The sequence below is a fragment of the Aquarana catesbeiana genome, linkage group LG06, assembly GCF_042186555.1.
Source record: "Aquarana catesbeiana isolate 2022-GZ linkage group LG06, ASM4218655v1, whole genome shotgun sequence".
Taxonomy (NCBI): Eukaryota; Metazoa; Chordata; class Amphibia; order Anura; family Ranidae; genus Aquarana; species Aquarana catesbeiana.
The window spans coordinates 263,109,417-263,135,770 of NC_133329.1; the positions used below are offsets into that span (position 1 = coordinate 263,109,417).

The 26,354-nt window shown below is 41.5% G+C and overlaps 1 protein-coding gene across 4 annotated transcripts in view; it reads right to left on the reverse strand.

Moving 5' to 3' along the window:
• FAM117B (family with sequence similarity 117 member B) overlaps window positions 1-26,354 on the reverse strand; it is a 144,376-nt gene that overhangs the window by 15,874 nt on the left and 102,148 nt on the right. For 2 of the 4 annotated variants that reach the window (XM_073633286.1, XM_073633284.1), the window contains 3 exons: window positions 24,066-24,212; window positions 23,770-23,841; window positions 3,849-4,053 (listed from right to left, as the gene is read on the reverse strand). In XM_073633286.1, coding sequence (XP_073489387.1) covers window positions 3,849-4,053; window positions 23,770-23,841; window positions 24,066-24,212 — 424 coding nt within the window. The remainder of the gene's footprint in view (window positions 1-3,848; window positions 4,054-23,769; window positions 23,842-24,065; window positions 24,213-26,354) is intronic. The other 2 variants (XM_073633285.1, XM_073633287.1) reach the window with 2 other exon arrangements.

The following is a 26,354-nucleotide window of genomic DNA, read 5'->3' on the forward strand; positions in this document are numbered from 1 at the left end:
CCCACCGTGATGCCATCCAGGGGGCCACCCCCGGATATCGTGCCCTGGTCACCAGAGATCCCCTGTATAGTTTCCTATATGGGGTGCATACAGGTGATGTGGCCATCAGGCACCAACCAGCCAGCAACCCTGTAACCTTAAAACACTAGTGAAACATGCAGGGTGCTAGCTTGTTTGGGATTCAAACTCATGACCTCAGTGTTTAAAGGCACAGTTTAGGTGCAACACCTTCAATGTGAGCCCTTTTTCTTCACTGTTTGTGGGTCGACCAGTTTAGGTGAGCTGGTTTGCTGGTCCCACACAGGCAAAGTTTTCACTGCATTGCCTATAGTGCAGACTGTGTGAGCTGACCCTTCTGGTCATGAGTGCACGCTACCCAGCCAATATGCCAGATGACATGAGGATAAGATCCTATGTCTCCAGGCGGACTCCCATGGCTGCACTGGTTGTGAGCCATGACTGTCTCACCATTGTTGCCTTTCGGCAGCCCGCCTTTTTACCACACAGTGTAATTTCAGCCACACCCATTCCATACACACCAATATGTGAGGGGGGGTGGTAGGGACAGCGCCTCCTCCTGAGTCTCCACTGAGAACCTGAAAGTGGGCCCCCGGAGCATCCCACGACACAACTTTCGGAGCACTGGGGTGGCAACAGAAAAAGTTTGGCTGCCAGGTAACCTCTCTCCAAGGCATAGCAGCACTAGTCCCCAGAGACCTGTCTCCTTCCCGGACATACAGGCTTCAGCCTCCCTGGCTGTCTTTAGCCACAGCTTCCTCGCAGTGTCTCCTGCTGGAGGAAACACCAAAACTGTGGAGCCGGTGGGGAAGCATGCCTTTTAAATCTAGGCTGGGCAGTGAAGAATATTATTAATATCTAATATTCTTGTATCTCAGAGGCACTTCCGGATGAATAGCATTGATAGTCAAACTGACTTAAAACAAAGTGTGCGTTGTCACACAGTTGGCATCGTAAATACAATGTAAAAAGTATAATAGTTCAGTTAGTGTAGGTAAAAAAATATGACATAGAATAAAAGTTATAAAGCTGTAATACGCTTATGAAAGCATGTGTGCTTCATGGATGCTGTCTGTCTCCATGCTGTCTTGTGTGTCGTCCAAGAAGAAGCAGGAAATGACGTTCTTAGTCTTCTGGCAGAATTGACAGCTGTCCCAACTTGTCAAAGTGTCTTGTGAACATGTCAGTGTCATCTATCCTAGTGGCTGTGTGTGTGTGTCTGTGTGTGTGTCTGTCTGTGCGTGTCTGTGTGTGTGTCTGTCTGTGCGTGTCTGTCTGTGCGACCTTCAATATGGAAGCATTGGCTTTATATGTTACATGTGAACGTGTGAACATCATAACCTCACACCAACTTAGAACCTTGTATGGCACATATTCATTTCTGCTAACTTCAGCAATAAGCTATCCAAAAGAAGATTCTAACTCAGAGTCATATATGGCATACGATTGGCAAGCCCACATGTAACACTCCATACTTGAAGTAATGGGCTGATCATGTAAAGTCATATAACCAAACATCTACATAATATAAACACATTTTACCAACTTTACATTAAGTAACTATATACTAGTACTTATTAATATGACTGGAACTACAAACTAACTTAACTTAACAGGATATAATCCACAATGTATATTCCTTTAGCTACGTGGACACGTGTCTATTTTTGTCTCCTCATGACATTCTATACCAAGATACCTTAAATGTCATACTCAAATTGGCTACACCAGAAAAATCCAGCAATGCTCAGCTTTAGATGAAGAATCATGTTAAATCAATTGATCAAGGTCATTCACACATACTCTATTTATTATGATTAATCATAAAACCAAATATATTTTGCAAGCTTGCCATGAATATAAAATAACACCTATAAGTGCCGAATTATGAATTTGGAATAATATTCTAACAGGCAGTGTTTCCTCAAAAGGGAGGAGCCGAGGTCTCTCATAGGTGGCTGTCCTGAAAGACGATATGGGGGAAAAAAAAAAAAAAAAAAAAAAAACACACCACTTCAAAAATTACCAGGAACATTCTGCTAATGCTCTGAATACAGGCTTACAATTTAAATGTACAGTATTCTTGACCTAGAGTAGCACAAACGTAGTGCAATGGTCTGCTGCACTTGACACAAGTGGATTGGATGGTTTAGTTAGGTCCTCCTATTACAATGCCTTGAAAGTATTCATACCCCTTGAAATTTTCCACATTTTGTCATGTTAACCAAAAACATAAATGTATTTTGTTGGAATTTTATGTGATAGAACACAAAGTGGCACATAATTGTAAAGTGGAAGGAAGATAAATGGTTTTCACTTTTTTTTTTTTACAAGTAAACATGTGAGAAGTGTGGCGTGCATTTGTATTCAGCCCCTTTACTCTGATATCCCTATCTAAAATTTTGCCTTCAGAAGTCACCTAATTAGTAAATAGAGTCCACCTGTGTGTAATTTAATCTCAGTATAAATACAGCTGTTCACTGAAGCCCTCAGGTTTGTTATAGAACCTTAGTAAACAAAGAGCATCACGAAGCCAAAAGGAACACGACAGACACCAGACAGGTCAGGTATAATGTTGTGGGATAAGTTTAAAGAAGGATTAGGTTATAAAAAAAATATCCCAAGCTTTGAAAATCTCACGGAGCACTGTTCTTTCCATTTTCGAATAATGGATTGAGTACGGCACAACTGCAAACCTACCAAGACATGGCTGTGCACCTAAACTGACAGTCCAGGCAAGGACAGCAGTAATCGGAGAAGCAGCCAAGAGGCCCATGGTAACTCTGGAGGAGATTCAGAGATCCACAGCTCAGGTGTGAAAATCTGTCCACAGGACAACTATTAGTCGTGCACTCCATAAATCTGGCTTTTATAGCAGAGTGGTAAGAAGAAAGCCATTGTTAAAAGAAAGTGATAAGTAGTCCCATTTGCAGTTTGCAAGAAGCTATGTGGGGGACACAGCAAACGTGGAAGAAGGTGCTCTGGTCAGATGAGGAGACCAAAATGTAACTTTTTGGCCTAAAAGCAAAACGAACACTGCACATCACCCTGAACACACTATCCTCACTGTGAAACATGGTGGTGGCAGCATGTCGTGAGGATATTTTTCTTCAGCAGGGACAGGGAAGCTGGTCAGAGTTGTTGGGAAGAAGGATGGAGCCAAATACAGGGCAATCTTAGAAGAAAACCTATTAGGAGTCTGCAAAAGACTTGAGACTGGGCGGAGGTTCACCTTCCAGCAGAACGAACCCCAAACATACAGCCAGAGCTACAATGAAATGGTTTAGATCAAAGCATATTCATGTGTTAGAATGGCCGTCAAAGTCCAGACCTGAATTCAATTCATAATTTGTGGCCAGACTTCAAAATTGCTTTCATAGACACTCTCCATACAATCTGACAGAGCTTGAGCTATTTTGCAAAGAAGAATGGGCAAAAATGTCAATCTATAGTAGATGTGCAAAGCTGGTAGAGACATATCCAAAAAGACTTGCAGCTGTAATTGCAGTGAAAGGTGGTTCTACAAAGTATTGACTCAGGGGGGCTGAATACAAATGCAAGCCACACTTTTCAGATATTTGTAAAAAATGTTGAAAACCCATTATCATTTTACTTCCACTCGACGATTATGTGCCACTGTGTTGGCCGATCACATAAATTCCCAATAAAATACATTTATATTTTTGGTTGTCACATCACAAAATGTGGGAAATTTCAAGGAGTATAAACACTTTTTCAAGGCACTGTATATTAGTTTTGGTAAATCTAAAGCTATCATTAGATTGTAAAGTGTATGAAGAACATAAAGGATAAGTAGAAATCCACTATACCTTTGTCTCTGGGATCTGCCAGTGTGTCATCAGTTGAACATGGGCTTTCCTCATTACAATCATTCAATATAGTAATGAACGAAGCCGGAGATATGGATTGTGCACGGCTGCTACTGTTACTGCGGTCATTTCCAGGTGTTTGCGTATCTACACTCCGAAGGGCAAGAGGTGGTGGAGCACGATGTCCATCTGGGATATCTTGTGGCTATAAAAGAAACAAACAAACATACAGAACAAAAACCAATTATGCAGATATTTCTTCTTCACCACCTTCATAATCTAAAATTACACTGAACACTAGAGGACCTATTCACTAGAAAACCAAGGGTCAAACCTGATGTACAGTATTTCATCAGAGCTTATAAAATGGACACCATTAAGATTTTTAAGAAAACCTGTGCTGTGGAAAATACATAGGCTGCCACCATTTAAAAAAAAAAAAAAAAAAAAAAAAATTAATAATATTAGATGTCTGGCTGCTTTAGTGTCAAAACTTTGAGTCATGGAACTGGAATAAGCATGCAGAGCAAAAGCTTCGTCTTTACCTGTTTGTGCCAAGTCAGTGACTCAAGTACTATTGCCAATGTCCAAGCAACTAGTATTTTTAGAAGGAGGTTGGCAATGTCAGCCTATGTATTTCTTGGTATAGGTTCCCTTTAAAGCACACCTGAGCCACCCCCAGCTTGATTGAAAAGTATATTAAATAGGCCTAAAAGCTTTTTGGGTATATTTATAAAGCAGTGAACGTCACATTTATTACTTTATAAAACCTAAAAAAAAAAAAATTAAATATAAAAATTACACATATACAGTGGATATAAAAAGTCTACCCACCCGTGTTAAAATGTCAGGTTTCTGTGAAGAAAAACAAAACAAAAAAACGACAAAGATAAATAATTTCAGAACTTATTCCACCTTCAATGTGACCTATAAGCTGTACAACTCAGTTAAAAATAAAAAACTAAAATAATGTGGTTGCATAAGTGTGCACACCCTCTTAGAAATGGGGATGTAGATGTGTTCAGAATTAAGCAATCACGTTCAAACTCATGTTAAATAGGAGTCTACCTGGCTATCATTTAAAGTGCCTCCAATTAACCCCAAATAAAAGTCCAGCTGTTCTAGTAGGTCTTGCCTGATATTTTCTTAGTCGCATCCTACAGCAAAAGGCATGGTCCGCAGAGAGCTTCCAAAGCAACAGAGGGGTCTCATTGTTAAAAGGAATCAGTCAGGAGAAGGGTGTAAAAGAATTTTCAAGGCATTAGGTATACTATGGAACACAGTGAAGACAGTCATCATCAAGTGGATTTAATATGGAACAGTGACATTACTAAGAACTGGATGTTACTTTCAAAATTGATGAAAAGTAGAGAAGAAAACTTGTCAGGGAGGCTGTCAAGAGGCCTACAGCAACATTAAAGGAGCTGCAGAAATATCTGGAAAGTAATGGCTGTGTGGTACATGTGACAACAACCCCCCGTATTCTTCATATGTCTGGGCTATGGGGTAGAGTGGCAAGACAGAAGCCTTTTCTTACAAAGAAAAACATCCAAGCCTGGCTAAATTTTGAAAAAACACACCCAAAAGCATGTGGGAAAATGTGTTCTGGTCTGATGAAACCAAGGTTAAACTTTTTGGCCATAATTCCAAAAGATATGTTTGGTGCAAAAACAACACTGCACATCACCAAAAGAACACCATACCCACAGTGAAGCATGGTGGTGGCAGCATCATGCTTTGGGGTGGTTTTTCTTTAGCTGGAACAGGGGCCTTAGTCAAGGTAGAGGGAATTATGAGCAGTCCCAAATACCAGTCATTATTGGCATAAAAGCTTCAGGCTTCCGCTAGAAAGCTGAATATGAAGAGGAACTTCATTCATCTTTCAGCATGACAACAACCCAAAGCATACATCCAGATCAATAAAGGAATGGCTTCACCAGAAGATTAAAGTATTGGAATGGCCCAGCCAGAGCCCTGACCTGAATCCGATTGAAAATCTGTGGGGTGATAGGAAGAAGGCTGTGCCCAGGAGATTCCCTCGCAATCTGACAGATCTGAGTGTTTTTGCAAAGAAGAGTAGGCAAATATTGCCAAGTCAAGATGTGCCATGCTGATAGACTCATACCCAAAAAGATTGAGTGCTGTAATAAAATCAAAAGGTGCTTCAACAAAGTATTAGTTTAAGGGTGTGCACACTTCTGCAACTACATTTTAGTTTATTTTTACTTCCCTCCACCTAAAAGATTTCAGTTTGTTGTTCAATTGATATGTTAGAAGAGTATGAGGGATGAATGTGAGGCAATTATAACCCTACAAAAAGATACCATCCCATATAAAGACAATTACCAAATGGGGTGGGACTTCACATGTACCTTGCAGGGTCTAATACACATACCAAAAAGGCTTAAAAAATAAACAATCTTTCATTTCCATACACAAAAAGGTTAGATTTAAAAAAAAAAAAAAGTTTAAAATCAGAGTTACTGTAAGTCTATCCAGGATATTTTGGGGTAATATATTTGTTAATGTTTATATACGTAATTTGTCAATAATATGTCTGTATAGCTTTGCAGTATATGTACAAATGTGTGCTCCAATGTAAGACCCCATACACACTATACAACTTTTGTTGTCCGATTTCCTTTAGATTTTCCCAAACTGTGTAGTGCAAGGGTCAGCCTGATTTCACACAAATGAACTCTTATGCTATGTACACACGATAGGATTTTCCGACAACAAATGTTTGATGTGAGCTTGTTGTTGGAAATTCCGACCGTGTGTAGGCTCCATCGGACATTTGTTGTCAGAATTTCCGACAACAAAAATTTGAGAGCCGGTTCTCAAAATTTTCCGACAACAAAATTCATTGTCGGAAATTCCGATGCACAAAATTCCACGCATGCTTGGAATCAAGCAGAAGAGCCGCACTGGCTATTGAACTTCATTTTTCTCGGCTCGCCGTATGTGTTGTATGTCACCGCGTTCTTGACGTTCGGAATTTCCGACAACATTTTTGCGACCGTGTGTATGCAAGACAAGTTTCAGCCAACATCTGTCGGAACTAAATCCACGGTTTTGTTGTCAGAAAATCCTATTGTGTGTACACAGCATTAAGGTTTGACCTCATTAGTATATGGTTTTGGTAAATCTAAAGAAAATTGTATAGTGTGTATCCAGCTTAAGGCCCCGATGAAGCGAGATTCCTCGTGAAACGCGTAGGCGAGTTTTCTCAGTTCTCCAGAAAGGACCAGCACATACTGGATAGGCTTTCAGTAACTGTTTTAACCAGTTGTATTTAACTTTTTTAAATCTAACCTTTTGTATATGGAAATTAAAGATGTTTATTTTTTAAGCCTTTTTGGTATGTGTATTTATTAGGCCCTGCAAGGTACATATAAAGTCCCACCCCATTTTGTTCTCATTCAGTTGTTGTTCAATTTAGTTGTACAGTTTATAGGTCACATCAAAAGGTGGAAAAAGTTCTGAAATTATTTATCTTAGTCTCATTTTTTTACATCACAGTAACCCAACATTTTAACAGGGGTGTGTAGATCCACTGTTTATAATATATATATATATATATATATATATATATATATATATATATATATATATATATATATATATATATATATATATATATAATCATTTAAGTTCATTTTTTTTCCTCATTAATGTACACACAGCACCCCATATTGACAGAAAAACACAGAATTGTTGACATTTTTGCAGATTTATTAAAAAAAGAAAAACCGAAATATCACATGGTCCTAAGTATTCAGACCCTTTGCTCAGTATTTAGTAGAAGCACCCTTTTGATCTAATACAGCCATGAGTCTTTTTGGGAAAGATGCAACAAGTTTTTCACACCTGGATTTGGGGATCCTCTCCAGTTCTGTCAGGTTTGATTGTAAATGTTGGTGGACAGCCATTTTTAGGTCTCTTCAGAGATGCTCAATTGGGTTTAAGTCAGGGCTCTGGCTGGGCCATTCAAGAACAGTCACGGAGTTGTTGTGAAGCCACTCCTTCGTTATTTCAGCTGTGTGCTTAGGGTCATTGTCTTGTTGGAAGGTAAACCTTCGGGCCCAGTCTGAGGTCCTGAGCACTCTAGAGAAGGTTTTCATCCAGAATATCCCTGTACTTGGCCGCATTCATCTTTCCCTCAATTGCAACCAGTCGTCCTGTCCCTGCAGCGGAAAAACACCCCCACAGCATGATGCTGCCACCACCATGCTTCACTTTTGGGACTGTATTGGACAGGTGATGAGCAGTGCCTGGTTTTCTCCACACATACCGCTTAAAATTAAGGCCAAAAAGTTCTATCTTGGTCTCATCAGACCAGAGAATCTTATTTCTCTCCATCTTGGAGTGCTTCAGGTGTTTTTTTTTTGGCAAACTCCATGCGGGCTTTCATGTGTCTTGCACTGAGGAGAGGCTTCCGTCGGGCCACTCTGCCAAAAAGCCCCGACTGGTGGAGGGCTGCAGTGATGGTTGACTTTCTACAACTTTCTCCCATCTCCCGACTGCATCTCTGGAGCTCAGCCACAGTGATCTTTGGGCTCTTCTTTACCTCTCTCACCAAGGCTCTTCTCCCCCGATAGCTCAGTTTGGCCGGACGGCCAGCTCTAGGAAGGGTTTTGGTCGTCCCAAACGTCTTCCATTTAAGGATTATGGAGGCCACTGTGCTCTTAGGAACCTTAAGTGCAGAAGAAATTTTTTGTAACCTTGGCCAGATCTGTGCCTTGCCACAATTCTGTCTCTGAGCTCTTCAGGCAGTTCCTTTGACCTCATGATTCTCATTTGCTCTGACATGCACTGTGAGCTGTAAGGTCTTATATAGACAGGTGTGTGGCTTTCCTAATCAAGTCCAATCAGTATAACCAAACACAATTGGACTCAAATGAAGGTGTAGAACCATCTCAAGGATGATCAGAAGAAATGGACAGCACCTGAGTTCAATATATGAGTGTCACAGCAAAGGGTCTGAATACTTAGCACCATGTGATATGTCAGTTTTTCTTTTTTAATAAATCTGCAAAAATGTCAACAATTCTGTGTTTTTCTGTCAATATGGGGTGCTGTGCGTACATTAACCACTTCAGCCCCGGAAGAATTTACCCCCTAAAGCGCTGCGTCGCTTTAACTGACAATTGCGCGGTCGCGCGACGTGGCTCCCAAACAAAATTGACGTCTTTTTTTTCCCCACAAATAGAGCTTTCTTTTAGTGGTATTTGATCACCCCTGCGCTTTTTATTTTTTGCGCTATAAACAAAAAGAGCAACAATTTTGAAAAAAAAACGCATTATTGTTTACTTTTTGCTATAATAAATATCCCCCAAAAATATATAAAAAACCAAAATTTTTTTCCTCAATTTAGGCAGATACGTATTCTTCTACATATTTTTGGTAAAAAAAATTCGCAATAAGCGATTATTGATCGGTTTGCGCAAAAGTTACAGCGTTTACAAAATAGGGGATTTATGGCATTTTTATTAATTTTTTTTTTTTATTAAATGGCGGCGATCAGCGATTTTTATTGTGACTGCGACATTATGGCGGACACATTGGACATTTTTGACACATTTTTGGGACCATTGTCATTTATACAGCAATCAGTGCTATACAAATGCACGGATTCCTGTGTAAATGACACTGGCAGTGAAGGGGTTAACCATTAGGTGGCAGTGTAGGGGTTAAGTGTGTCCTAGGGGCGTGTTTCTAACTGTGAGAGGCATGGCTGCGTGTGACATGTGACTGATCTCTGCTCCGATGACAGGGAGCAGAGATCCAGTGACACTGTCACTAGGCAGAACGGGGAATATGCTGTTTACATTAGCATCTCCCGTTCTTCCTCCCCGTGAGGCGATCGCGGGTATCCCCGCGGCGATCGAGTCCGCTGGAGCCGCGACCCGACACATGGAGCTTGCCGCGGGCATGCGCCCCGCTGGCCGCCTCTTAAAGGGGAACGTACAGGTACGTGGTTTTGCCTGTACGAGCCCTTCTGCCACAGTATATCTGTGTGAGGCGGTCGGCAGGCGGTTAATGAGGAAAAAAAAAATTAACTTAATTATTTTAGCAAATGGCTGCAATATAACAGAGTGAAAAATTTAAGGGGGTCTGAATACTTTCCATCCCAAGTATGTATGTATGTATGTATGTATGTATGTATGTACGTATATATATATATATATATATATATATATATATTTTTTTTTTTTTTATTTAAACCAAAAAATGAAGGTTCTACAATTTTTATCATAGGTGCATCTTAAATGATAGAGACAGAATATTAACCACTTCCATACCGGGCCAATTAAAGAGAGCGATTTTTATTGTGACTGCGACATTATGGCAGACACATTGGACATTTTTGACACATTTTTGGGACCATTGTCATTTATACAGCAATCAGTGCTATACAAATGCACGGATTTCTGTGTAAACATTAGCATCTCCCGTTCTTCCTCCCCGTGAGGCGATCGCGGGTATCCCCGCGGCGATCGAGTGCGCTGGAGCCGCGACCCGACTCACGGAGCTCGCCTCACGACCATCTGGTCCGCTGGAAATCTCTATGATCTACATCCGGCGCCACTCTCCGCCTCACCGATCGTAACGGTGAGTCGGAGCAAGCACCGGAGGGCGGCGGGAGGGGGGGACGTCCCCTCTCGCCTCCCATAGGAACGATCAAGCGGCGGAACGGCCGCTATGATCGTTCCTATGGTGTAGAGATTCGCCGGCTGAAACCGGCAATATCTGAATGATGTCTGTAACTACAGGCATCATTCAGATATACCTGCTCAAAGCCCAGGACGTCATATGACGTCCGTGGGCTTGAAGTGGTTAACCCAAAAATCCAGAAAAAACAAAACAAATGCTATAAATTAAGTTGCAGTTTAGTGAGTAAAATAAGTAAGTATTTGATCCCCAAGCAAAACATGGACTTAGTACTTGGTGGAGAAACCCTTGATGCCAAGCACAGAGGTAAGCCGTGTCTTGTAGTTGGTGACCAGGTTTGCACACATCGCAGGAGGGATTTTGGTCCACTCTTCTTCACAGATTTTCTCTAAATCCTTAAGGTTTCTTGGACGTCTCTTGGCAACTCAAAGTTTCAGCTCCCTTCATACATTTTCCATAGGAAGGTCTGGAGACTGGCTAGGCAACTCCATGACCTTAATCACTTCAATACCAGGCACTTACGCTCCTTCCAGCCCAGGACAATTTTCAGATTTCAGCGCTGTCACACTTTGAATGACAATTGCGCAGTCATGCAACACTGTACTCAAAGTAAATATTTATTATTTTCTTCCCACAAATAGAGCTTTCTTTTGGTGGTATTTGATCACCTCTGTGGTTTTTTTTTTTTTGCTAAACTAAAAAAGACCAACATTTTTGGAAAAAAAAGTTTAGTTTGTGATAAAATTTTGTTTTCCCCTTCACTGACTGGCACTGATGAGGAGGCACCGATATGTAGAATTGATGGGCACTGATATGCAGCACTGATGGGCACAAATAGACGGCACTGATATGCAGCACTGACAGGCGGCTGTGATCGGCAGCACTGATGATGAGGTACTGATAAGTACTGACAGGTGTTACTGCTGGGCAGTGATTGGCACTGTGGGGGGGCACAGGCAGAATTTAATGGTTTTACATTGCTGGGCACTGGTTGGCAGGTGATTTGTACATTTGAGGTGGCTGTGCTGATAATCAATGTGCTGATTATCAGCACAGACCTCTTTCCTCTGACAGGGAGAGCCGCCGATCGGCTCTCCCTGTCAGCACGAACCGAGGAATGCCGTTTACCGGCACTTCCTGGTTCACGTGATGATCAGCTGTGATTGGTCACAGCTGATCACGTGGTAATAAGCCTCTGACAGAAGCTTCTTATCACAATCCGAGATGCGGGGTGTCAGACTGACACGCCGCATGCCTCCACAGGCGAGCGCAGGCATGTTATCCTGCTGGATGTCATATGACACCCAGTCAGGATAACAGAACCACTTGCTGGCCGTAAAGAAGTGGTTAATGTGCGAAAGACCCATCCATGAGGCATCTTCAGTGTTCTGGCTGAGGGAAGGTTCTCATTCAAGATTTTACAATACATGGCCCCGTCCAATGGCCTCTCAATGTGACAAAGTCAGTCTGCACTTTTAGCAGAGAAAAAGCCCCAAAGCATGTTTTTTCCACCTCGGTGCTTGACTGTAGGGATGAAGTTCTTAGGGTCATAGTCAGCATTTTTCTTCCTCCAAATACGGAGAGTCCCCCTTCTCAAGAAGGCACATGTACAGTAATGCCAATGAACATCTAAATTATTCAGAGAAGTGCTGTGGTCAGAGGAGACCAAAATTGAGCTCTTTGGCATTAACTTGACTCGCCGTGTTTGGAGGAAGAAAAATGCAGACTATGACCCCAAGAACACCATCTCTGCTAAAGGCACGTGCTGACTTTGCCGCATTGAGGGGCCAATAGACGGGACCATGTATTGTAAAATCTTGAATGAAAACCTTCTTCCCTCAGCCAGAACACTGAAGATGGGTCATAGATGGGTCTTCCAGCATGACAATGACCCAAAACATACTGCCAAGCAGTGGCGGCTGGTGGGGGCGGCAAACAACCACCCCCATCGGGTGGCCGGTGCCCCCCGTGTGCTCCTAATGGACGGGCTGACACTGCTGCCAAGGCAACAAAGTAATGGCTCAAGAAGAAGCATACTGAAGTCATGGAGTGGCCTAGTCAGTCTCCAGACCTTAATTCTATAGAAAATTTATGGAGGGAGCTGAAACAGTCACCAAGAGACAGCAAAGAAACCTTCAGGCTGGGTTCACACCTATGCGAATTGGATGAGAGTTTCACCGCATCCAATTCACATAGCAGGAGAATGTGACTGGCTCTCTATGCACAGAAACGCTGTGAGTCTTTGCATCCGTTTGAGGGCCGAATGCAGGCAAAGATTCTGCCCTGATTCATCCCTGAAACTGAGAACAGGGACAAACAGTGTTGTTGTGCAATCCGCAGGCGGTTTAGGTGTGAACCTAGCCTAAAAGTGGTTAAGTGGTTGTAAACACAAATGGCTAAAACTGATCTAGCCTCCATGTGTGTGTTCATGAAGGAATGCAGTATATTTTTTTTTCAATCCTAAAACACCTTTTTTTCTTTGTGCTCACGTCATCTCTGCTCTGTATCCCGATCTAAGAGAGCCAAGTCGGAGGGGCCGAGAGTCCCCTTCTGTTTTAGGTAAACAGTATAGTTGGTGAATGAAGGCTGGAGGAGAGGGGATGGGCTGTGAGGAGGGGATAGGGGAGGAGAGGATAGGGGAGGGCCCGTGACATTGTGTTCTATCTGAACACTACGGAGCGGACAGGGAGAGAGGAGGGGGAGAAGAGGGGAGCTGCAGAGACGCACAGGAGAGACGCTAGATGACGGAGGAACGTATCTTGACCACGATTTCATGGCACACAGAGGGGAAGTCAGGACCAGCCAGGATCAACCAGGTACAGATACTGTAGGAGATACAAAGGGGCAATTGACTAGGCAAAAGCACTATGCTATAGCTCGTACCTTAAAAGGGACAGAAGCATGGATTTTTTTTTTTTCGTTGGGGTAACCACCACTTTAACCACTAGCCGACCTGCTCACGCAGATATACTGCGGCAGGTTGGCTCTCCTGCGTGAATCGCCGTACCTGTATGGTGGATCGGGTGGGCGCGCCTGCCGCGCTCTCGCTGCACGGAAGTGCCCGTGGGTCGAACTGATGTCCGCCGCTGACCCACGATCGTCTTGCACAGAGGCAGAATGGGGAACTGCCTTTGTAAACCAGGCAATTCCCCATTCTGACAGGGGATATGTCAGATCTATTGTTCCCAGTGATCAGGAACAGTGATCTCTGTCATGTCCCTGGTAACCCATCCCCCCTACAGTTAGAACACGTTGAGAGAACACAGTTAACCCCTTGATCGCCCCCTAGTGTTAACCCCTTCCCTGCCAGTGTCATTTTTACATTGATCAGTGCATTTTTATAGCACTGATCAATGTAATAATCTCACTAGTCCCCAAAAAGTGTAATTTGGGGTCTAATTTGTCCGCCGCAATGTCGTAGTCCCGCTAATAGTCACAGATCGCTGCCATTACTAGTAAAAACAATAAAAAGTCCCTAAATCTATCCCATAGTTTGTAGACGCGATAACTTTTGCGAAAACCAATCAATCAATATACACCTATTGAGATTTTTACCAAAAATATGTAGAAGAATAAATAACAGCCTAAACTGATGAATACATTTGTTTTATATTTTTTTGGATATGTATTATAGCTAAAAAAAAGGTTTTATTTCAAAATTGTCGCTCTGTTTATAGCACAAAAAATAAAAAAAAACAGAGGTAATCAAATAGCACCAAAAGAAAGCTCTATTTGTGGGGGAGGCGAGACGTCAATTTTGTTTTGGTACAGCGTCGCACGACCACGCAATTGTCAGTTAAAGCGACGCAATGCCGCATCGCAAAAAATAGCCTGGTCATTAAGGGGGCAAATCGTTCAAGGACTGAAGTGGTTAAGGATTTAGAGAAGATCTGTAAAGAAGAGTGGACCAAAATCCCTCCTGAGATGTGTGCAAACCTAGTAACTACGAGAAACGTCTTACCTTTGTGCTTGCCAACAAGGATTTCCCCACCGAGTACCAAGTCATGGTTTGCTTGGGGATCAAATACTTATTTTACTCACTGAACTGCAACTTAATTTATACCATTTGTTTTATGCATTTTTTTCTGGATTTTTTTCTGTCTCTATCATTTAAAATACACCCATGATAAAAAAAAATATAGACCCTTCACATCTTTGTAAGTGGGCAAATTTACAAAATCTGCAGGGTATCTATAAAATATATAAATATATATTTATTACACACACACACACACACACACACACACACACACACACACAATATTGCCAAAAGTGTTGGGACGCCTGCCTTTGCACGCACATAAACTCTTTGCGGCTATAATAGCTTCAACTCTTCTGGGAAGGCTGTCCACAAGGTTTAGGAGTGTGTCTATGGGAATGTTTGACCATTATGCCAAAAGCTCTTTTGTGAGGTCAGACACTGATGTTGGACGAGAAGGCCTGGCTCGCAGTCTCTGCTCTAATTCATCCCAAAGGTAATCCATTTGGTTGTGATAAGGACTCTCTGCATGCCAGTCAAGCTCCTCCACCCCAAACTCGCTCATCCATGTCTTTATGAACCTTGCTTTGTGCACTGGTCCAAATAATTTGGTGGAGGGGGATTATGGTGTGGGGTTGTTTTTCATGCGTTGGGCTTGGCTCCTTAGTTCCAGTGAAGGGAACTCTTAAGGCGTCAGCATACCAAGACATTTTGAACAATTTCATGCTCCCAACTTCGTGTGAACAGTTTGGGGATGGCCCCTTCCTGTTCTAACATGACTGTGCACAAACAAGGTCCATAAAGACATGGATGAGAGAGTTTGGGGTGGAGGAACTTGACTGGCCTGCACAGAGTCTTGACCTCAACTCGATAGAACACTTTTGAGATGAATTAGAGTGAAGACTGCGAGCCAGGCCTTCTCATCCAACATCAGTGCCTGACCTCACAAATACACTTCTGGAAGAATGATTAAACATTCCCATAGACACTCCTAAACTTTGTGGACAGCCTTCCTAGAAGAGTTGAAGCTGTTATAGCTGCAAAGGGTGGGCCAACTCAACATTGAACCCTATGGACTAAGACTGGGAAACCATTAAAGTTCATGTGTGTGTAAAAGCAGGTGTCCCAATACTTTTGATTGATATATAGATATATAGACACACACATACACACAATCTCACAAAAGTGAGTATACCCCTCACATTTTTGTAAATATATATCTTTTCATGTGACACTGAAGACATTACAATTTGCTACAATGTAAAGTAGTGAGTGTACAGCTTGTATAACTGTAAATTTGCAGTCTTCTCCAAATAACGCAACACACAGCCATTTAGATCTTAACCGCTGGCAACAAAAGTGAGGACACGACAGCGATAAAAAAAAAAAAAAAAAAAGACCCCACTTGCTCCCATCTATAGCCGGCTATCGCAGTAAGAAGCACTGGAAGGCTAACAGGTACAAACAAGGCCAAGGATAAATCCAAGGAAAAAAACAAGCTCCACAGATACCGGGGTGCCTTGACGAGGCTCTGCGGCTTGGTTGTCTGGGGGCTGGTCAGTAAGTTAAGCTTGTTTTTTTTCCTTGGATTTATCCTTGGCCTTGTTTGTACCTTTTGTTAGCCTTCCTATGCTTCTTACTGTGATAGCCAGCTATAGATGGGAGAAACTGGCGTTTTTTTTTTTTTTTATCGCTGTCGTGTACTCACTTTTGTTGCCAGCGGTTAAGATCTAAATGGCTGTCATGTTTTTTGGTCAAGCAACGCACTGACACCTTTGCAGCCATTACGCTATATGCTGGGTGTTCAGTGTGCCCCTGTACCTTTAAGAAGGGGTGGTTCCCCTTCAATCCACCTGCTCTCACCTATCAGAATGCATGTGCCTCCACTGTGGAGACACTTATAAGTTAGTGTTAGGACCACAGATACCAAGGGTGCCCTGATGAGGCTCTGTGGCTTACGCATGCATTTGCAAATGTGTGCAGACTAAACCCCTGCCTTTAACGCATACTGTTAGACAGGTTATTTGGTTGTCTGCGCGCTGATCGGTAAGTTAAGCTTGTTTTTTAACTTAGATTTATCCTTGGCCTTGTTTGTAAGAGTACACCCCTAAGTGAGAATGTCCAAATTGGGACCAATTAGCCATTTTCCCTCCCCGGTGTCATGTGACTCAGTGCTACAAGGTCTCAGGTGTGAATGGGGAACAGGTGTGTTAAATTTGGCGTTACTGCTCTCACTCTCTCATAATGGTCACTGGAAGTTCAACATGGCACCTCATGGCAAAGAACTCTGAGGATCTGAAAAAAAGAATTGTTGCTCTACATAAAGATGGCCTAGGCTATAAGAAGATTGCCAAGGCCCTGAAACTGAGTTGCAGCACGGTGGCCAAGACCATACAGCGGTTTACCAGGACAGGTTCCACTCAGAACGGGCCTCGCCATGGTCAATCAAAAAAGTTAAGTGCACGTGCTCAGCATCATATCCAGAGGTTGTCTTTGGGAAATAGAGGTATGAGTGCTGCCAGTGGTGGGGGGGGGGGTCAGCCTGTCAGTGTTCAGACCATACGCTGCACACTGCATTAAATTGGTCTGCATGGCTGTTCCAGAAGGAAGCCTCTTCTAAAGATGATGCACAAGAAAGTCTGCAAACAGTTTGCTGAAGACAAGCAGACTAAGGACATAGATTACTGGAACCATGTCCTGTGGTCTGAAGATTCCAAGATAAATTTATTTGGTTGAGAGGGTGTCAAACATATGTAGTGGCAACCAGGTGAGGAATACAAAAACAAGTGTGTCTTGCCTACAGTCAAGCATGGTGGTGGGAGTGTCATGGTCTGGGGCTGCATGAGTGTTGCAGACACTGGGGAGCTACAGTTCATTGAGGGAACCATAAATGCCAACATGTACTGTGACATACTGAAGCAGAGCATGATCCCATCCCTTCAGAGACTGGGCCGCAGGGCAATATTCCAACATAACAACCCCAAACACACCTCCAAGGCAACCACTGCCTTGCTAAAGAAGCTGAAGGTAAAGGTGGTGGACTGCTCAAGCATGTCTCCAGACCTAAACCCTATTGCGCATCTGTGAGGCATCCTCCAACGGAAGGTGGAGGAGCGCAAGGTCTCTAACATCCACCAGCTCCGTGATGTCCTCATGGAGGAGTGGAAGAGGACTCCAGTGGCAACCTGTGAAGCTCTGGTGAACGCCATGCCCAAGAGGGTTAAGGCAGTGCTGGAAAATAATGGTGGCCACACAAAATATTGACACTTTGGGCCCAATTTTAATTTTCATTCAACAGTGTACGCCCTTTTGTTGCCAGCGGTTTAGACATTAATGGCTGTGTGTTGAGTTATATTAAGGGGACAGCAAATTTACACCATTATACAAGCTGTACACTCACTACTTTACATTGTAGCAAAGTGTCGTTTCTTCAGTGTTGTCACATGAAAAGATATAATAAAATATTTACAGAAATGTGAGGTGTACTCACTTTTGTGAGATACTGTATATACGTACATACATATACACATTAGTACACATTGGGGTTTATTTACTAATGGAAAATCCACTCTGCACTACAAGTGCACTTGGAAGTGCAGTCGCTGTAAATCTGAGGGGAAGATCTAAAATGAGGGGAAAGTCTGCTGATTTTATCATCAAATCATGTACAAGCAAAAATGCAGTTTATTTTCCTTGCATGTTCCCCTCGGAAGTTCAGTCACTGTGGATCCAAATGCACTTGTAGTGCAAAGTGGATTTGCCTTTAGTAAATAAACCCCAGTATGTATTGTGCATTTCATTCTATGAGCGTATGCTGCCCCAATTTCGCAAAAGGGAAGTATGACCAAAGCCTTTTTGGCCATATTTCTCTTGTGGGTCACAGGAGTGTACTTACTTTTGCTTTCCCGTGACCCAGAGTCAGCTAATAACGGGCCACTGCCCACTATCAGCTGAGGTGGGAGAGCCTCTCTAGGATCAGTAAGGACAATATTGTCAGGACCTACCCAGATGCTTAAACAGCAGCTGGCTCAGCCTCTCAACTTGCCACTGAAAGCTGCAGACAGCTGCTTCTGCCGCCTCTCTATCCCAGCGATTCAGTGTGTGCTAGAGGAGCAGAGAGTGGTGACAAAGTCACCACACTCTGCAGACCAAGAACAGAGATCAGCAGTGATTGCTAGTTCTCGGGTGTTAGAGGTGACAAGGGACTGCTGTTGCAGAACGGAGGTGAGTGTTTTTTTTTTGTTTGTTTCTTTTTCAAACCCCACAGTCCTCCTTAATATATAAAAATGTAAAACATTGTATTCTTAGCAATTCCAGGCCTCAGCATTGTTGCATGATTCACTGTATGGTGGTTACAATTTATGAGCACTATCTTGCCCCCTGGCTCACATAGCAACATAGCTGAAAAAATGTTTTAGCAATACATACACAATTAAATATGTACAAATGAAATGAATCATTAGGGGCCAGTATATCTAATCTAAAAACAAGTCTATTAAAGAACTACTCTTGTATACTTGAAAAACAGCATATTTAAAAAAAAGGAGCGATTAAGGCATCAAACCTTGCTAAAAGCAGAGCTTACATTGATTAAAACAGATCGGTAGAAATTTGTAAATATGAAAACTTTCCGTGACTGTAAATAGCCCCTGCCCCAGCCTCCCAAGGAAAGAGAGTTGACGAGTTGGTTTTTCATTACTGGGTTCCAGTGAGATGAGCTAGACTTGTGGAAGTCTGCAGAATGCACCCAACCCCCTATGAACAAGCATGCACATGCTAAGAGGTGTTGGCATACATAGGAACAACACATCCCTGCAAGTGTAGAAAATAGACGTAAGCTTGTGAACACCATTTTACGTTCATGAAAATGTGTTGGGGGGGTGGGTGTGGGGGCACTGCTACCCAGTTGTAGTTTCAGCTATCCTACTAGGGTTTTGTACCACCTTTAAAAGAAGCCTGTAGTAAGGGAAATGAGCACGCTGCTTTTACTGACCTCTTCTGAAGACCTGTTGTTACCTGGCTGCAATTCTGACCTTCAGTGTTTGAGGCTGTGTTAACAGGTACATGTTTTTAAACACATGCATTTCTATTGATTTCAGTAGAAAACACAAGACTAAAAATGAAGTACGTGCAGCCTTAGACGATGACCAGGAAAAAGCATGCAGATCAGGAATTCCGAGTTAATTTTGACTTCGCTGGATGACTTTGTTCAGCATCCGACCCAAAAAATACTGAAGCCAACAAAAACCTGGAAACTAACATTTTTTGCAGGTCATAATGGCAGCTCACATTTCTCCCACTACAGATTTGTCTATACTAAAGAAAATTTGATAGGAGAGGTTATCAACCTGTAGTAAAAGTCCTAGAATTATAACACAAGAAAAACATTTTTTGTTTTAAAGTCACGCATTTTCAGTTTTGCGGGCTTTGTAACGAAGCAAGAAAAACTTTGTCTTCTATTTAGGCCAGATTGACATTGTTCTACTGAGGCAATGCAAAGCACATTATGCAAAGAAGTGTTATTCATTCTAAATGGCACAGTGCACCATGTTGATGATTTGTGAGACTATGGGGGTTATTTACTAAAGGCAAATCCACTGTGCACTTCCAAAGTGCGCTGCAAGTGCACTTTGGAAGTGCTGTCACTGTAGATCTGAGGGGGACATGCAAGGAAAATAAAAGCATTTTTTTTTGTACATGATTGGATGATAAAATCAGCAGAGATTCCCCTCATTTCAGATCTTTCCCTCAGATCTACAGCGACTGCACTTCCAAGTGCACTTGTAGTGCAGAGTGGATTTGCCTTTAGTAAATCAACCTCTATGTGTTGTAACACACTAATGCATATTACAATGCAATGCAAAAAAAATGCTACATTCACCTTTTTTGGTGGATTTCTGCATGAATAAGCAGAATGCAAAGCATGTTAAAGAGCAGCATAATACAGCGCAATAGCGTGAATAGGCTCTTAAACCTATTCAAGTGAACAAATAGGAAATAGAAGGTAAAATCACTTTTTATAACTACACTAAAGGCTTCATGACTGAACGCAGAAAAGGGCCTGTTTTTTTTCGAATTTATAAGAACAGGTATGGAAAAGGGCCGTGTGTTTAAACCACTTCAGTTCCAGGTTTTACCTCCTACCTGACCAGGCAATTTTTTGCGATACTTACATTTTCAATTGTGCGGTCGTGCGATAATGTACCCAAAAAGAGGTCTTTTTTTCTATAAATAGAGCCTTCTTTTGGTGGTATTTGATAACCTCTGCGTTTTATTTTTTTTTTATAAAACAAAAAAAAGACCAATTTAAAAAAAAATATATATATATATATATATATATATATATATATATATATATATATATATATATATATATATATATATATATATATATATAAATATAATTTAGACCAATATGTATTCTGCTACATATTTTTTGGCAAAAAAAATTCCCAATAAGTGTATATTGATTGGTGTGCGCAAAAGGTATAGCGTCTACAAAACTATGGGATATATTTAGGGACTTTAAAATATTTTACTAGTAATGGCAGCGATCTTTAGTGGGACTGCGACATTGCGGCAGACAAATCTGACAGTAAGTGACACTTTTTGGGGACCAGTGACACCAAACCAGTGGTCAGTGCTAAAAATATACACCGTCACTGTATGACACTGGCAGGGAAGGGGTTAAGATCAGGGGGAATCAAAGTGTTAAATGTGTTCCCTTTGTGTGCTAACTGTAGGGGGAGTGCTTTGACTCAAGGAAAACAGATCTCCATTTTCCTTTCAGGCAGAACAGTGGTCTGCCTTGTTTACATCGCATCTGCCGGACCCGCTGATTGGCTCCCACAGCGCACGCACGCCCCAGAGCCAAAGAGAATCATGTACTTCATAAAGATGAAGACATTTGCCTTGACCATCTGAGAATAAACATTCACAACTTCTAGTTTTATTATTACATTGGTCTTCTGGAAGCTGAACAGGCATAGGCCAGGGTGAGCACAGAAAACCAAAGGATTTGCAGATGAGCAAATTTTTTACATAAAACCATCAATTTACTAACAAGTCCAAAGATTTATTCACCCCTAGTTTTTAAAGTTACATAACCCTTAAAAATGTGTCTCTCCTATTTGCTTCCCTTTTGGAAATATACTTCTAAAACCGATATAACAAAACGCTTTTACAGTACAAAAATACCTGTTGATCCTGCTAGAAATTATGTGAGCTGATCATTATCTGTGCACAAGAATGGGTTAGGGAGAGGCCTGGGTTCTTTGTAATCCATCAAAAATGTAGCGACAACGTGTGCTATGAACTCCAGAGCCAACAATCCACCATGTTGCCATGCCCAAGGTGGTAGGAGCACACTATTTCTGGTATACTTGTGTTTGTTTAAAATTGAATTTATTTTTGCCTTGTTACACTTTTAATCATCAGAGTTATTTTATTTGTAAGAAATTCTATAGGCAAGATTCTTTATAGCAAGAGGAGCTAGCAGAAAGGGAAGGGTGCCATCCCCACACCTGTGATCAATTTAGCTGGGTGTGTGACTTTATACCACTTGAAGCAACTTCAGGGAATGCCTGGGTAAATGTTCTGTAATGTTGAATCCAAATCACATTAATTAAGATGAGGATCTGACTTGGAGGCAACTGCAATTAAAGTCTATGGGCACAACTCGGATAGAAGTCGCCTTAAAGTAGTACAGGAACCTTTTCTAAAGTCGGAGCGACTTCGGTAGTGCCAATTAGGACAGTTCTCATTGACTAAAATGGGATTTCACATGTCGCGTGACTTGGGAGTCTCACAAGTCGGATCCCAAGTCACGGCAGTGTGAATCGAGCTTAAATTACCCAATACAAGTGGTAATGAGCAACCTCAAGAGCACCACCTACCTGCTGAAAAAGATAATAGAAAAAATATAGCATTTGAATATTTAATAACTAAAAATAAAAATGGTTACTTTAAGTCCTAAAAATAATATATACAAAGAACTTCAAAAATACTACTTTAGGCTTTGAAAAGATTAGTAAATGCCTGGTGTACACACTTCTCTTCAATTAAGCATTATAGGCTAATGTGAGCCTTAGGAACACTTGTAATCTTGTAAATGTCAAATGCAAGTAACCTTGCACAAAAGCAGAAACATATAAGGGCTTATTCTAGATGTGTGCCAGTGACTGGCCCCGTTATAAATAAAAATATAGATCTCATAATAACTAAATGTTGATTATTCTGGTACAGGTTAGAGAAAAAAAAGTGTTTGCCATGGGAATATGACTGTATACAACAAAAAGTATCTTTTCACCAAAACTTATACAAAAAAAAAAAAAAAAAAAAAAAAAAAGCTTGGATGACAAATGGAAAATTGAAAGACTACACAAATTAAGCTTTCCTCCTTGAGAAGACATTAGAAGAAAGAAGTAGGTGGTCGATTTGATAATTTTAAATTAATACTGTTAGGCTTGCAAGTTGCAAATGTTAAAGAGAATCCATAGAATTACGACAAACAGCATTGTTTGATGCATTTTTATTTGTGCAACACTGCAATGGAATATATGCAGCTAACAAGGATTGTGGGGAAAATGGAACATGTGTGCATTTCCCAGTGGATAAAAGTTCACAAACAAGGAGCATTGTCCAAAGCAGAAGGTGGAGAAAAATACTACATTACTGAAAAGGGAGAAGACGTTTAATATAAGTGCACTGCTGGAATAGTAAAAATTCAATAAATTAGCTTAAAGATGGATATAACAAATCAAATCCATTTTTAACAATTCGCTCATAAATAAGATACCAAGTGTATCAATTGTTTTGTATTTTGCAACAGGATTCCACCTCCCTTTTCTATAAAGCAGTGCATCTCTGGCTGCCAAGGTTAACTGCAGCTAACCTGGGTTTTGATTCCCCTCAGTAATCCATATTCAACACTACTGAACACCAAATAAAAAATACTTTAAATACTATACCAGAATTTATAAAACAAACATTCTATTGGTAATGACAAGACATTTAGTAGTGATGCACACTATTTTTTATTATTTTTTGAAAAGCAGATTCTCTTTAAGACTTGCACAACACAAAATAATGGGTAAATCAAGTATTATATGAAATGTCAAATACAAATGTATAAAGCTCTGCAATAATTATGTTTTAAAACTATAAAGGTAATGAATATTGAATGAATATTCAACAGCACTCTGTTCTTAAAACAAAACAAAAAAAAAAAACAAAGAATTAAGAAAACCACACACAGCAACAACTTACCTGAGGATGCAGATGCTGGAAAATCATTGTAATGTTCCCATTGACATCAGGAAGGCCTGAGCATTCTCCATGCTGGGAAACCACAAGGATATATGCTTCAAGATGAATATTGGAGCAACCCACCCTCCTTAATAAACCCATAATATGGAGGGTGAAATCTTAAAAAAATAAAAATGCTTCTTGATTCCATGTGCAGCGAAGAAAAATGAAAAGAGCCTTCCCAATGGTAAAACAAATTACCATCAAGAACCAATTACTGGGATATGGCTCCAAAGTGAAAAACGATCTGCACTTACCATGAGCTGTTCTTCCTTCTCTCCAGTTTCTTTAATTATAATCTCGACCTCCTGGTTCAGCCCTTCGACGCTGTTCCGGAATCTGGACCCAGAGGACTTTGTAATGGGTATAGTCATTGGGGTGAGTACATTCTTGGACATAGATGTCTAGGGAGTATAATCATTTTTTTTTTTAGGACACTACACTCAAAACATTATTACAGTATATAAGTATATAACAGACATGAGGGAAATTAACCACCTCGATACAGGGCACTTAAAAAAAAAAAAAAAAAAAAAAATGTTGGAAAAAAAAAAAAAAAATTTGTAAATAAGTAATTTTTCTCCTTCACTGATGGGCGCTGATGAGGCAGCACTTATGGGCACTGATGAGGCAGCAGTTTTTGGGCACTGATGAGGAGGTACTAATATGACACACTTACGGGCACAGATAGGCGGTGGCACGGGTGGGCATTACTGAAAGCCAGCACTGACTGGCATCACTGATTTCTGGCACTTGTGGGCACCGATTGCTGGCAATGGTGGGCACACATTGCTGACACTGGTGGGCACTTCATTGTAATCAGGGCACTGATGATCAGTGCCCTGATTACATCCCTAGATGTCCTCTGTGAGGAGATGCCACCGATCACTGATGATCAGTGAAAAAAAAATAGGATTTTTATAACAGCTTACCTGTAAAATCCTTTTCTTTGAAGTACGTCACGGGACACAGAGCCATAGTAGTTACTATGTGGGTTATAGGCCACCTTCAGGTGATGGACACTGGCACGCCCTAAATTAAAAAGTGCACTCCCTATATAACCCCTCCCACTGGTGGGAGTACCTCAGTTTTGTAGCAAAGAAATACACATGTATACCAAAGGAGGGAGGGACCTCTGTGTCACGTGATGTACTTCAAGGAAAAGGATTTTAAAAAGGTAAGCCATTCTAAAAATCCTATTTTATTATCGTACATCACGGGACACAGAGCCATAGTAGTTACTATGTGGGATGTCCCATAGCAATGCCAACTGAAGGGAGGGAGACAACAAAAGTAGGGCACCAAGAGACAAGAGGACTTATACTGCAGCCTGCAGTACACTGCGCCCAAAGGCGATATCCTCATGACCTTTTACATCTACTTGATAGAATCTGGTAAATGTATGGACTGAAGACCAAGTTGTGGCCTTGCAGATCTGAGTCATGGAGGCTTGGTGATGCACTGCCCAAGAAGCACTAACAGCCCTGGAGAAGTGCGCTTTAATATGAACAACCACTTGACGAATCCATTTAGAAATAGTAGATTTCGACCCTGCCTGTCCTCTTTTAGGACAGTCTGGCAACACAAACAAAACATCAGTTTTATGAATCTGAATGGACACTTTCAATAGACTTTGACCGCTCTCACCACATCAAGAGAATGTAGTGATCTTTCTTCCACAGAACGAGTTTCTGGAAAAAATTAAGGCAGAACAATATCCTGGTTTAAATGAAAAAAGGAAACTACCTTTGGTAGGAATTCAGGATGAGGCTGCAATACAAACTCATCCTTATGAATAAACCAATATGGCTCTTTACAAGAAAGAGCAGCCAACTCTGATACTCTTCCTGCAGAAGATATGGCAACCAAGAAAAATATTTTTCCTTGTCAAGAGGACAAGGGAATATCTTGTATTAGCTCAAAAGTCTGCTTCTGTAAAGCCGACAGGACTAAACTTAAGTCCCAAGGGTTCAGGGGTGAAGCAAGTGGTTGTTAAAAAAAAAACAAAAAAAAAACAGATAAAGCCGACATCTGGCCTTGATAGTACTCAAGGCCAGCTTCATTTCTAATCCTATCTGTAGGAATTCAAGGATCCTACCAATGACATATTTCCTGGGGTACCAACCCCTGGATTTACACCAGGAGACATATGCCTTCCAGACTCTAGAGTATATGACTCTGGAGGCCGGCTTCATAGCATTAACCAAGTAGAAACTACTGAAGCTATCAGAACACGATCTTTTAGAATGTGGGTCTCAATAGCCAAACCACTAAATTTAGCATTTGTAAGGTAGGATGGAATACCGGACCTTGCCAGAGAAGGTCTGGCCATAGCGGTAGGGTCCAAGGGTCCCCTACCGCCATTTTTACGATCTTGGCAGACCAAGATCTCCCGGGCCACGCTGGAGCCACAAGAATCACCTCCTTCCCTTCTTGCTTGATCCTGCGAGAAGGCGCGGAAGCAGCAGAACAGGAGGGAACTCACCCACGGAAAAAACCAAGGTATCTGTTCCGTATGCCATCGGATCCCTTGTCCTTGACACAAA